Raw genomic sequence first — 13,233 nt, forward strand, 5'->3', positions numbered from 1 at the left:
GTGAAAGTGTAAAGAGTCCAGTTAGTCACCACCTCCCTTGCTCCCATTAAAGAAAATAGAAGCCAGAAATCTGACTGTTCATATATATACAAGTAACATGGTCCTAAAGCACCTCACAAAGCCAAAAAAAAAAAAAGTCCTGAGACCTCCAGCTTGATGCAGCCTGGATGTTGTAGTTTTAGGGTTTGGCTGCTTTCACGTACCAACATGAAGTCATTGGAGGGATAAGAGATGAAGAGAGTGTGTGCTACATATGAACCCGGGGAAGGTTTCGCTCACTCGCTCTGGAATGCATCCAGTTAGACGTTTAGAAAGCAAACCTTCCTCCACAGTCTGTTTTTGTTACATCGTCCAAACATGCAGAATATTTCCTCGCCGCTCTTTTTCAGCAAAAATAAATACATACACAGCCGTATTAAATAAATAAATACAATACGTTTTAGATAAAGGTGCAAGTGTTCCCCATAGATGATGGCTTTCTGTGTAAATTTCGATCCAGATGTTTGCCTGTAATCGACAGGTGAAGAATTTTAGGGAAATCAATGTCTGTATGGAGAAGGCACGAATGGCTAATGGCTAAAGCTCAGGGGGTGATGTGGGAGTTTGATATACAATCTGATAGGCTGGTTGTCAACAGTCATCATGATGATGAACAGTGACACAGGGGTAGTGTTTCTCCACAAATCTGTCTTCTCTCTTTGGCATACAATCCAAACACTCGCCTACACTTTTCCAAAGTGACCGATCATAACTGTGCTCAAATTCTTTTGGTCTGGAAAGAAAATGTGGATGCAAGCTCATCGAGAGCGAAACAATGTGACAAGAATTCCCCAGAAAGACAGCCCCTTCCCCAAAAGAGGAATATTATGACTGCTAACTTTAAGATTAGGTTGATTATAGTTGATGTAAGGATGTCCACACCCTAGAATCAAAGTAGCCTGCTTGAGATACGAGCTGATAGGCTGGTTGTCAACAGTCATCATGATGCTGTCATCAGTCAACATGAACAGTGACACAGGGGTAATGTTTGATGTTAGCTCTTCCCTACACCTTTGTGCATGAATCTGTCTTTTCAAAGTTCTCAAAGTTCCTACACCGGCCTCAATCTGCTTAACCAGCAGTGCAAAGCTCTCCGCTTATTATTTCATTCTGAAATGCAACCAGATAGTAGCTGTAATAAAGTTCTTGGGCTCTATTAGAGTAGCCCAGGATGATTTATAATGTAGAATGAGACTGGTTTATCTTATACTGGTGGAGTTCAGTTGATAATTGTCTGACACAATCCCTTTATCCCTCCCCCCCTTAAACTAGCTGTCTTTTGAATGGTTACCCCTCCTAAACCACATTATGTTTACCCAAACTAGTAGATTATTTTTCCGGTGCATGCGTTCCTCGTGTTGTGGGTGATTTTAATAGAACTGATCTTCATTTTGTCCATATAGAGGCAACTGTAAATGTTGCATTTAGCTACATCAGCAATATCGGCCCATTTCAGTTAAATAACTATATTGTAATAACTATACTTTAAGTTTTATGCCTGTTCTGGAAGACCTTCAGCAGCCAACAGAATGAAACAAGTATTCAGCCACTGTCAAGTTTTACTGTTAGACCAGAGACCAGGCAACATTTTTTTATAATCTTCTGTTATCCAATTTTGGTGAGCTTTTGGGAATTATAGAATCAGTTTCCTGTTCTTGGCTGACAGGAGTAATCTTCTGCACCTGCTTCATTGTTTCATGTATTGTGCAGATTGATCCTATCATTCTTCTGTCACCTCTTGCATCAAGAACACTTTTTCTGCAGTCGTCTCTTTCTTGCCATTCTCTGTAAACGTGGGGACGTCCCAGTGAATCAACAGTTTCTGAAATAGTCTGAAATTCAGCAGCTCTGCATGTCTAAGTGCATCGAGTTGCTGCCATGTGACTGGTTGACTAGATATTTGCGTTAACAAGCAGTGGTTAGGTTGTTAATTTTAACACTTACATTCTGGTTTGTATTTAGTTTTTATGGGCACAGTATACAGTAGTACTTTGACTACATAGTAATTTATTATTATTATTTGAAGAAAAATGATCCTCTGGATCTTTCTAAGAACGAAAAAGGATGTGATTTGCTGAATCCTCCTTTGATTCTGTTCCTGATCGAAGGGTTTGGAGGAAGGTACAAAATTTCTGTCAGAAAACCTTGAAGACGCCACCCACCTTCTTGGGATCTACACGAGTCACGCAGTAGATCTATTCTGGATTCAGATGTGGACAGTATGAGAAATGAAGCTAACGCAGAAGAAAACCTAAACCTGCATTCTTTCTAATGGCCACCATGGGGCGATAGCTGTGGCTGCAAAGACTTTCAGTGCTTGTGTCAGAAAATGATAATCATGCTTGAACTCTGTGAACCTCAATGCCCTCTATATTGTAAGGTAAAGACTCTACATTAATACTTTTATATAAATTATATAAAAGTAATAACTCTATAAAGAACTTTTTAGAAATTGTAGTCATTCTAAGAGTCAATAGGATTCCCTGGGGTAGCTGACAAGTCAGTGAGCACGCGGTTTCACAGTCAGAACTGCCACTTGCTTGTTATGTCCAGTTCCCAAAAGCCTAGATGACGACTCATCTCAAGGCTTCAAAGCAGGACTTCACAAACCTGGGGATAAGGTCACAGTGGCTGCATCGATCTTTTATACTGTCTGTGGATTCAGAATGTCCGTTTTTTTGTTTTGTTTTTTTACAGGATGTGACAAGTTTGCATTCCTGAGTTAAAACCAAGCTCTACATCTTCTTTGTGAATGTGTGTAATGGGCATGTGAATGATTCTGGGGTCACCTGTGGATTAGGTGATAGAGCAGGCTGCAAACAGCTCTATCACATGGCCAGGTTTTCTTGGTGAAGACACCGAATCCCCAAGTTGTTCCCAAATGCAGTGCGGGCGCCACACAAATGACAGTTCTGCTGTCGTTAGTGTGTGTGTGTTTGTGAAAGGGGGCAATAAGAAACATTGTAGAAAAACACTTTGTAGAACCATTTAGTCTGAGGTTATTCGATAAAAAGCTGTATTTTTTAACCAGTCCAGGGGCAGATAACTGCATTCCTTAAAAAACATAATCCCATTGATGAAGCAAAGGAACCTTCCAGGTGAGGTGACTGAGACCATTGAAGGGCTTACATTCTTAGTCCCAGTGCAGTTGGCTTGGATTATCTAGTTTGGGTAAAGACGCGTTTCCTGCCGAGATGCATGTGTTTGTGCCTGCCCTTTGAAGAGGAGACCTACTAGGATTAAAAAGCGATAGAGCTTCATCAGGGTCGAGAGACAGAAAGATGTGCTCTGGCTCTGCAGTGTTTGACTCATGCTACTGGATCATTGATGCTATAAGACGGTTTGTGCTATTGTAATTCTGTGGTTGATCTGTAGAGGAAAGCATTCCTTCACACTGTCTTTTGTGTTTACCTGTCTGTTCTTCTAGCATCTCCTGCCTGACAAATGTCTTTCTGTGTGAAATGGACCAGCTTTCTGTTCCCTGCGTTTGTTTTCTTTACCTCACACTTGCTTTGACCTCTTTTAATTCTTGTCCTACATCTTTCCTGCTACTTGAATGCCATCTTTTGCTCAGCCTGTTCATAATGCTGGCTCCTCCTCATCAATGAAACTGATGTGCTCTGAGGAGGACTTCTCCTCTTCCTGTCGTCCCCGCTCCTGCATCTCCAGCTCCTGGGGGTGAGAAATGGATCTTGCCCCTCTGTAGTGTCGCTGTGAGTTGCACCAAGATGAAGTCTGGTTATCTCTTCTCCTTGCGTTTGCAACGTCCAAAGACAAGGGCAGAGAAAGAGTGGAGGGATGGGCAGAGGTGTTAGGGGACACGACTGGCACGGAAGGGGAAAGCCTCAGCCGATGACTTCCAGGGGAGGATGTGAGCGATGGTGGAGCTGAAAAGTGAGAGGAAAGGGGAGGGTGAGTGTCCTGAGAGGCGGGCGGGATGAGCGGGCCTCTGCTGGCACAACTGCCAGGTCGGGAGAGGTGAGGTCCTTGGCATGGGGAAAGAGATGATGAGGAAGAGAGAGACATGGAGAAGGAGAGTGAAGGTGAAGGGGTGTGAGAGGCCAGAGGAGGTTGGTCCTGCAGCGAGGGGAAAAATATCCCGTTACTGGAGGAGGCACGGAGTCTTCGGGAGTCCACGCGCCCCTCTGGAAGTCCTTCCTCTGGCGAGTGATGGTTGGAGTCAGCAGACCCCTGGCTATTGGCCCCTGGGGGCTTGGGCGGGTCTGCTGATGCTGAAGGAGTTGAATTAGGCCTTTTTGGTGAGTGAGGAGTTGGGAGAAGGCATCCTGGCAAATCTGCACTCTCTGTGTCTCTGCTGTCTAACAGAGAATGAGTGTCAGGTCTCTGGTGGGGAAAAGCTGTGGAAGGGGGTGGCGCCCCGGGGCAGGGGCTTGATGACAGCTGGCTGGCACTACTGGGAGGTGATGTTAAATTTGGCATCATGGTCATCAGGACTGGCTGTGGTGTCATTTGGAGGAGGGGCTTGAGCAGGCGTGTCATTTCCTGCAGCTCCTGACTGAGCTTGGAAACTTGTTTAGACAGACCGTTCATCTGTGAGGTGAAGAGAGAGATCGTATTAACGCTGGAAAACCAGAAGAACAGTTCATGCAAATTCTGTATGACAAAAACCTTTTAATCCCTGTTTGCATAAAACATAATTAGATACTTCATAACATTCACCATGCGGCTCACGTTTAAAAAGTCTCTTTATCATACATTTAGTTCAGTTTTAGAGTTTGTTTGGCCTCATGTTCACCTAAATATTCACATCAGCCCTGAGATCCAGCTGTGACGGACATTTTTCCATCTGGTACTGATTACAACACGCCAAATGATTCAGTGCAGGTGGATCACATGATCAGTGTGTTATATGTGTGATGCTTGTTTGATTTAAATGGTAGCTGCTATAGTAACATACAGTAAACGTTTCAGAGGAGCTGGCTGACAGGCTGACAGCTGCATTGCTGTCAACACAGTCAGAGAGTTACAAAGATGGAGATTTTATTCTGAGCTGATAATAAATCTGTGATGTAATCATGGTCTCCCTCCTGTCCTTATATTTAACGACTGAATAATAAAATGATGAATGGTTCAGGTGGAGCAAGAGGGGAAACTTTAGAGAGAGACTCTGAGTTTGTTGATTAAAACCTGCCAGTGAGCGAGAGTCTGTTATCATAGTAAGTAGTTGAAGTTATGGAACAAAAAACTCAGCATTGTTAGGACCCAGAGGGGTATACTATCTATGAAATTCAACACAGCCAGACCTTCTTTGTGTTAGCTGGCTCAACAAAACAAAGGTGGTTTCTCTCTTTACATGTGGGTGTGTTGCGAGCCACGCGACTCTTCTTCCACACAAAATGATCCCTATGAGTGCTGCCTCGTGCAGTCGGAGATCTTATCACATGATGATGATGATGCTGATGATAAATTAGTGTTTAAAAATCTATAAAGAACATATAACTGCAAAATGCAACACTGTTACAAATAAGGTAATAGATGAATTCTGCAGAAAATTGTTAATCTGGTGATTTATCACACAGAGCAACAGAGTAATTATTTTATCACTGAGCACGCTCTCACTGCTGCTTATTTCTAAGTTTACTGTAAACTGGATACATTGAAACATTAAAAGTTACTAGCCCATATTCTAATGAAGGAGACAAAGAAATGTCTTTGGCTTGTTGGCAGATCAAAGTGAATTATTTTGATCTATGGAACATGTATTCTGGGTATATGCTCTGTGTTCTAGTAGCTGCAGTTCCAGAGGTGTAAAAGACTTCAATAAGTATCAAACTGAGCATGAGAACAGGGAAGAAAGGTGATTTAAATGACCTTGAATGTGGCATGTTCCTAAGTGCCAGACAGGCTGGTCTACTGGGATTTTCCTGCACAACCATCTCTAGGTTTCTCTGGGTGATGCCAGAATTCAGAGTAGACTGGCCAAGCTGCTTCAAGCTCGTATACTACTTATGACTGTTGTCATGGTCATCTTGGTTCAATTCCATTCAATTTTATTTAGAAAAAGCAAAATTAAAACAACAAAGTACTTTAAATAGTAAGTTACAGACCGCACAATAATACAGAGAAAACAGACAACCCCCCTCATTAGCAAGTTCTTGGTGACAGTGGGAAGGAAAAACTCTCTTCTAGAAACCTCCCCTGAGCACAACCAGGCTCAGGGAGGGGCTGCCACTACCGTACTACCGATTGGGGGTGAGGGGAGATAGACAGGACTCAAGACGCACTGACCGTGTCCATGCCTTTATTATCACATTGATCCACATTGATCCCCCACATTGATCCAATAGCATAACGCATCATGTCACAAAAGTGAGAATGACTGTATTCAAATTTATCTTCTAAAGTCACCTGATATCAATCCAGTGGAACACCTTTGAGATGTGATGGAACATGAGATTCACGACACAGATGTGCAGCTGATAAATCTGCAATAACTCCATGATGCCATCATGTCAATATGGACCAACACCTATGAGGAATGTTTCCAGCACCTCTGTGAAACTATGCCACAAAAAACAATGCAGTTCTCAAGGTAAAAATCGGTAATTCATTGTGCAATGTGTACCTAGAGCCGCGCGGGGCCAAAGGGCGACACATAAACTGAAAATAGTTCCTGCAAAATAAAACTTCCCAGTTTAAGCATTTGATAATGTCTTCTGTTTTCAAATCCAGTGCAGAGCTTTGCAAATCACTGAGGTTTCTTCCTGTTACTGGAAGTTTCCTTCTGTTAAAAGGGAGTTTTTCCTTCCCACTGTCGCCAAAGTGTTTGCTCATAGGGGGTCATATGATTGTTGTGTTTCTCTTTGTATGTAGGCTCTACCTTACAATATAAAGCACCTTGAGGCGACTGTTGTTGTAATTTGGTGCTCTGTAAATAAAACTGAATTGAATTGAATATAGGAATATAACACAAATACAACCAGCTGGACAAAAGGAGAACCTCCTATTGCAAAGACACACACTAGGAGCAATGCATCGGCAATCTGTTTGCATTTATATATCAGAAGGCAGTAAACCTTTGGTCATCTGTCTGAGAGTGACTGTGTTAGGCTGAGTCCGCCAGAACAGGCTGCAGGTTGTTTTTAGGAGACCACACTCAAAAACAAAATTTTAGACGCTGCTATCGTCATTTGGCAGCTGCGATGTTTCAATCAGATTTAAAAACATAATTTTTAAAATATCATGCGACACTTTGGGCCAGCATTCCCAACATCAGGATTTTATCTGTATGTTTTTACAGCCATGACCTGCTCGTGTAGTTTGTGAAACATCCAGCTGACTAACAGAAAAATCAAACCTCTGCTGCCGAGGAAAACATTAGACCCCCGGGGCAGAAGTGTACACATGCAATTATCATCAGTGTCAAGTCAGCACTCACCTCCTCGGTCAGTTTAGACACACTCTGCTTGATCTCAGAGTGCTCACGGATCCCTACAGGCAACACACAGAAGGATTAGGCCTCCGGATAAAATGTACTGTTCTGAAAAAGTAGTCCACTGTGTGCGGCTGTAGGTGCGCTACCTGCGTACGGTGAGGGCGGAGGGGCAGGTGACAGGCTGGGGCTGAACTCAAACTTCTGTGTTGTGGTGGAATTGTTCTCTGTTTCAATGCCGTCCACGAATCTGTGCAGAGATTACACATGAGAGAGAGAGAGCATGTAAGAGGAATGTAATCAGATGAAGCTAAAAGGGCGGAAAGCTCCGTTAGTACCGTTTGGATCTTTTAACACAAACATGAAAAATCAGCAGCACCCTAATCAGCAGCTTTGCATCACACAACACTGCACAGAGGCTGTGAGACGTCTCTGCACACACATAGGCATGTTTGCTCTGCACGCATGCACATTAGTGCATTGCAGTGTGTGAGAACCTACATGCCTTCCAACAGTAGCCGAGCCCCATGTGATCCACCAGCACTGTAATCTAGTGGTTGCCATGGCAGCCAGACACCTATACTGCGGCACTTTGCTCAGTTGCTCCTCTCTGACTATGATGTTTTGAATCAATCTTCAGTTTCACACTATGTGTGTCTGTGTGTTTTACCTGGGGCTGAGTTCAGGTGGTACACTGCTGAAGCTCACCACTGGTATCTGCAGGGTGGCAGGGCGCGAGTGGTCGGAGGGAGCACGGAAAGGCCGAGGCGGCAGGAGAGGGGAGCGCAGGGGCGAGCTGAGGCCTCTGCTGAGATGCAGTGGGGAGCGAGGAGCTCGGGACACGGAGCTCTGCTCCTCATCACCCTCCTCATCCTCGCGGATGGACGGCAGCTTCTTCACCAAGCCACCGTTGCTCTCCCAATCCACCTGAAAGAAAGAGAGGAGGAGCTTGGATACTGAAATAGGATGAGCGGGATGAGCCAGCACACCTGCTGGATTTCTTCTGTTATCACCATAGCATTAGTAGCTGCCTTTACAATGACTGTAAAGGCAGTTACAAGCTTGAACCAGTGGATGGCAGGCAAACACAAGTTCTGTAAATCTGTAACTATGTTTTGAACATTCAGGGTATTGTTTGATTAGCAGCATATTCTTTCTTTTGAAGACTTTTGAGCTCCTTCTCTTTCAGAGGTAAATGAATGCAGAAAGTGCTCTGCAGGTCTTATTAGAGACCTGCTATTTGTTCTTCTAGTATACATTGCGACCTGTACACACACTCTTAAACTTTAATCTGGAATAGCTTTGCATTCACAGTTCAAGCTAACTCTGATTTCCTATACACGGCCTCTTGTGCAGCCTCTCAGTTCCTCCTGTCTGTAACAAGCCTTTCCTCCGTCTTTAAGCCACCTTCCTTTGATTTCTTCACAAAAAAGAAAGAAAAATGATTTGAAAAGCAGGTGGGTGGGGCTGTTGGGCTCACAAACAGGGCTATGTGCCCAAGATGTGTACCCAACATTAGGGATTCCTGCTCTCATTGACATAATTCAAATCCAGAGTAGCCTGAAGCCCAAGCTTTATGCTCAGTGAGAAGATGTGTGCTTTTAAGAAGAGACTCTAGAAGCAAATCACCAACGTGACCGATGTCTCTGATCAAATTCTGGTGATTAGTTTGTTATTTTTATGACTGTAAGTTTAAATTCAGTGGTCACTGGGACATTTTTTTACTTTAAAAGTTATCCTGGATACATTTCATAAGATTACAGTTTGCAAAAAACGGTTGGGAACCTCTGCTGTATCAATGCGGCACCGGCTAATTTCCATTTTGACTGTTGATTGGCTGAGCAGGACAACTTTCTTTGATAATTCAAGATTCTTTGAGAGCCATGGCACCTCCTTACATCATGTTTACCTGTACACACACTGCCCTCAATATATATAAAACTTTGCGCTTGTTTAATGTGAACAACATTATATAAACGGTATTTACTGAGTTCCATTTGATCGCTGGCTCACACAGATTGGCTGTGTGCCTATTTGGCATACAGATTAAACTCAGTCAGTCATATGTGTATAAAGCACATCTGTTCAAAGAATCTTTTTCTTCTAAACCACCATGGGCAAGACCAAAGAATATAACATGCACAAGGCTGGAATTGGTTACAAGACCGTCAGCAAGAAGTTTGGTGAGAAGGTGACACCTTTGGTATGATTATTCAGACATGGAAGAAATACAAAATGACCATCAGTCGCCCTCAGTCTGGAGCTCTATGTAAGATCTTGCCTCATGGGGTGATGATGAACACGAGGAAGGTGGTGGATCAGCCCAAAGCTACACAGGAGGGTCTTGTTAATGATGTAAAGGCAGTCAAGAACAGTCACCAAGAACACCACTGGTAACATGTATGTAAGCCCTCTGTTCAACAAGGGACATGTAAATGATTCAGAGAAGGTTTGGGAGAAAGTTCTGTGGTCAAATAAAAACAGAATTGAATTCTTTGGTAGAAACTGGACCAGCTGTGTTTGGAGACAGAGAAACGCTGAATATGACCCAAGGAACCCCGTCCCCATAGTTAAGCACGGAGGTGGAAACATTACGCTTTGGGCTGTTTTTCTGATACAGGGTACAGGAGATCTTCAGCACACTGAGAGGCCAATGGAAGGGGCCAGGTACGAGACCCTCCTTTCCTCAGCTAGAACACTAATGATGTGCTGTGGATGGGTCTTCCAGCACGACAACAACCTATAACACATCACTAATGCAACAAGGAGCAGCTTAGCACAAAGCACATTAAGGTCAGGAGTTTTTGTACAACTACAAGAAACGTCTGACTGCTGTGCTTGCTAACAAAGTACTAAGTCATGTTTTGTTTGGCATCATATAATTATTTCATTCAATGCATGCTAATCAATTGATCATTTTTAATGTATATAATGGTTGTGTTGATAGTCTGTCTCACTCAGAGGTGGCTGTAGCTCAGGAGGTCATTTACTAATTGGAAGGTGGTTGGTTTGATTCCTGGCTGCCGTAGTCTGCAGGCTACAGTAACCTTGGTTAAGATGGTGAACACAGAGTTACGCTCTAATGCATCCGTTGAAGTGTGAATGTTAAATAAAAAGAAAGCTCTTAAGTAGAAAAAGTATTCGTGTGAATGACACATATTGCAGAAAGGCACTATTATAAGAACCAGGCCATTCACCATTTGATGTATGGGTGCCTTTCTTTTTATTCCAAATAAAGGTGTGCAGACTCAAACTGAATGCATATTTCAGATTTGCTTTTAAGGTTCTTGCTTCGGTAGTATTAAGATGGGTTTAAATTCTTGATTGCTGACATCACGAGCAGCTTTTAATGAGGACTTCACACTGTGTGCCACAGTCACTCTTGAGTGATTGTGTCAGATGCAGACATGTGAGGGAACAATCTGAAAGAGAAGCACAGAGGCTTATGGTGACTGGCCGAATGCAAATGATTTCTCATTTTTATTTTTGAGAATCTGTTTGTCTCTTTGTCTTTGCCAGATTCCAAAAAGAAGTCTGTCATGCTACATTTAATACAGATTGCTGCATCTCACTTTTCCCACCCCTCATCAACACACACACACACACACACACACACACACACACACACACACACACACACACACACACTCCTCTGACAGTTACAGTCCCAAGCCTCCCCAGTTTCCCATCAGCCTTGTCCCTGCTTATGAAGTGAACAATTTAGGCTCTCGTCAGTGTCGATGCAGGGCTGGAGAAAGTCAAGAGAATGAAATTTAAGGTGAAAAATTGAAAAGACTTGTTCAAAATGTATTGAATTAAAGGCAATACAAACAACTGAGAGTGTGGTGTGGTAGTTGGTGAGATAAGTGCGACTGACTGACGCTAGCTCTCAGTAGCATGTTTACTCTAGCCACCCAAAAAATTAACAATTTTGTAAACATTTACAAATTTCAGTTTCTTGTGTCAAACAAGTGGCTCTTCACTCAAGGTCAAAATGTGCATTACTACACAGAAAGAGCGTAGCAGCACTGCTAGTTTATTAAACCAGCAGTTTCACCTGTACAGGCTTCAAAATAATGACATCGGACATGCTCTAGCATACAACCTAGCCTGGTGCAGTGAGTTTTGAATGTATCTGAGCCAACACCCCTGTGCTTTCCCTTCCCCCCCTGCACTCTCCCCTCCTTCCCTGCCTGCTCAGCATCCTCCCTTTTTTCCCTCCTCTGTCCCCAGTGCCCTCCACTCAGCCAGCTCCCCCTTTCCATACCCGTGCCACTGTAATTTATTTTTAGCTTTCCTGTTCTATTCTTAGCTCCCAGCTCTGGAGCACACCAAGGAGCTGCTCTGCGATGCGGGGGCGTGATAAGTGTGCGCTTGCCGCGTGCCGCCATCCTCTTGTTCAACTTTGTGCGAGAGTGTGTGGGAGTTTGCATCATGTGTGCGGCTGGTTTGGGGCTGCGGGCAGAGATTTGGAAGCATGGAAGCTGATGCATGTACAGTAATTCGTATGTGCTCTCAAGGGCAAGGATAAGCAAGTAGGACCCTGTGAGAATAGAGTTAAAAACTTGGTCCAATATCCCAGTCTTTTCAGCAGCACAGTTCTGTGCGTGCTGTGATCAGGCTGGTCATGCACATCGCAATTTTTCACCCAAGGCTCTGGGGGGTCATGACAGTTAGTCTGCAACCAGTGAATCAGCAGTGAACCATCATTTATGCAATGGAGACTCTTTCTCATCTTTCTTGCTTCATAAACCTTTTCTTCACCCCCCCAGCACATCTTTGATTTTTGAACACCGTCATTCACCATTTAAGTTTGTATCGTGAAATACTAGTTAAGTGAGGAAGAGGCTGCTGAATGTCTGCAGGCTTTATCTTCCATTTTCCACCAGTCTTGTCTTGGATACCTTTGCAAATTCCCTCTTCTGGGCTGCACATACCAGAATGGTTTTTTTTTCACACTAATAACCAGGATGGACATCTGTAACCCAGAACTAAGATATGCACAGCAGGTTGGGCATCTAGAAAAATGCATCCTCTAGCCACACACCAACATGTTCACGCTCCGCAGTAAGTGTGTTGATCCCTGGAGAAGCAAACTGCACTGCAGTAGAGTAGGAGAGAGTAAGAGCAGGAGAGAAAACAAGCTAACCGAAACCCCCCTTCATCTTTCTTTCTTCTCCTCCTCCTCCCTTTCTTTTCCTCAGCTGGCAGAGCTATTTATATTAAGCAGGATCCAATCTTAGCAGCAGCTGTGGGGGGACAGCCAGTCAGGGAGAGCCCGTGCTCCTCCACTGCTCTATTTTTAGTAACGGGACAACTTCAAACAGCAACACTAAGCTATTTTTGTCCCTACACTTTTTTCCCTCCATCTGCTGCTGCTGCAGCACCAGCCAAACACAGTGTGTGTGTTGATGGAAGCAGGGAAAATGCCTTTCATGGCTGGGGTTGTCAGAGTGTGTGTGCACACATCTGGGTATTTTAAAGTGGTGGTGGTAGAATGCTCATGTATACCTTATATGTACACCTGCCACTTGGAATACGTGAATTGCCCCAATGAGGGACAATACAGGATATTTCTGTTCTATTCTAATCATCCATGTGACCCTTGTTAAGGTGAGCATCTCCTCAGGTTACTCATAAATATTCCTCATTGGACTGTCAGTCTGCACATTTAGTGTTGTGACTAATCTGGTGGGCTGTTTAATTAAAACTGTTCCTATTTAAATCTATGAATGTGCACCATTCACAGACTAGCCGTATGCCATCTGCACGTGCATCTGCCTTTCTTACAGGAACATTTT

General features: G+C 43.6%; 1 protein-coding gene across 1 annotated transcript in view; it reads right to left on the reverse strand.

The window, feature by feature from the left end:
* Positions 1-1,590: 1,590 nt before the first annotated feature.
* kcnh3 (potassium voltage-gated channel, subfamily H (eag-related), member 3) overlaps positions 1,591-13,233 on the reverse strand; it is a 59,214-nt gene continuing 47,571 nt past the window's right edge. The window contains exons 11-14 of the mRNA XM_039599611.1: positions 8,103-8,359; positions 7,582-7,682; positions 7,439-7,491; positions 1,591-4,590 (exon numbers count right to left, since the gene is read on the reverse strand). Of these exons, the coding sequence (XP_039455545.1) occupies positions 3,619-4,590; positions 7,439-7,491; positions 7,582-7,682; positions 8,103-8,359 (1,383 nt within the window). The 3' untranslated portion in view covers positions 1,591-3,618. The remainder of the gene's footprint in view (positions 4,591-7,438; positions 7,492-7,581; positions 7,683-8,102; positions 8,360-13,233) is intronic.

Source organism: Oreochromis aureus, linkage group 16 (genome assembly GCF_013358895.1).
Source record: "Oreochromis aureus strain Israel breed Guangdong linkage group 16, ZZ_aureus, whole genome shotgun sequence".
In the NCBI taxonomy this organism is placed as follows: Eukaryota; Metazoa; Chordata; class Actinopteri; order Cichliformes; family Cichlidae; genus Oreochromis; species Oreochromis aureus.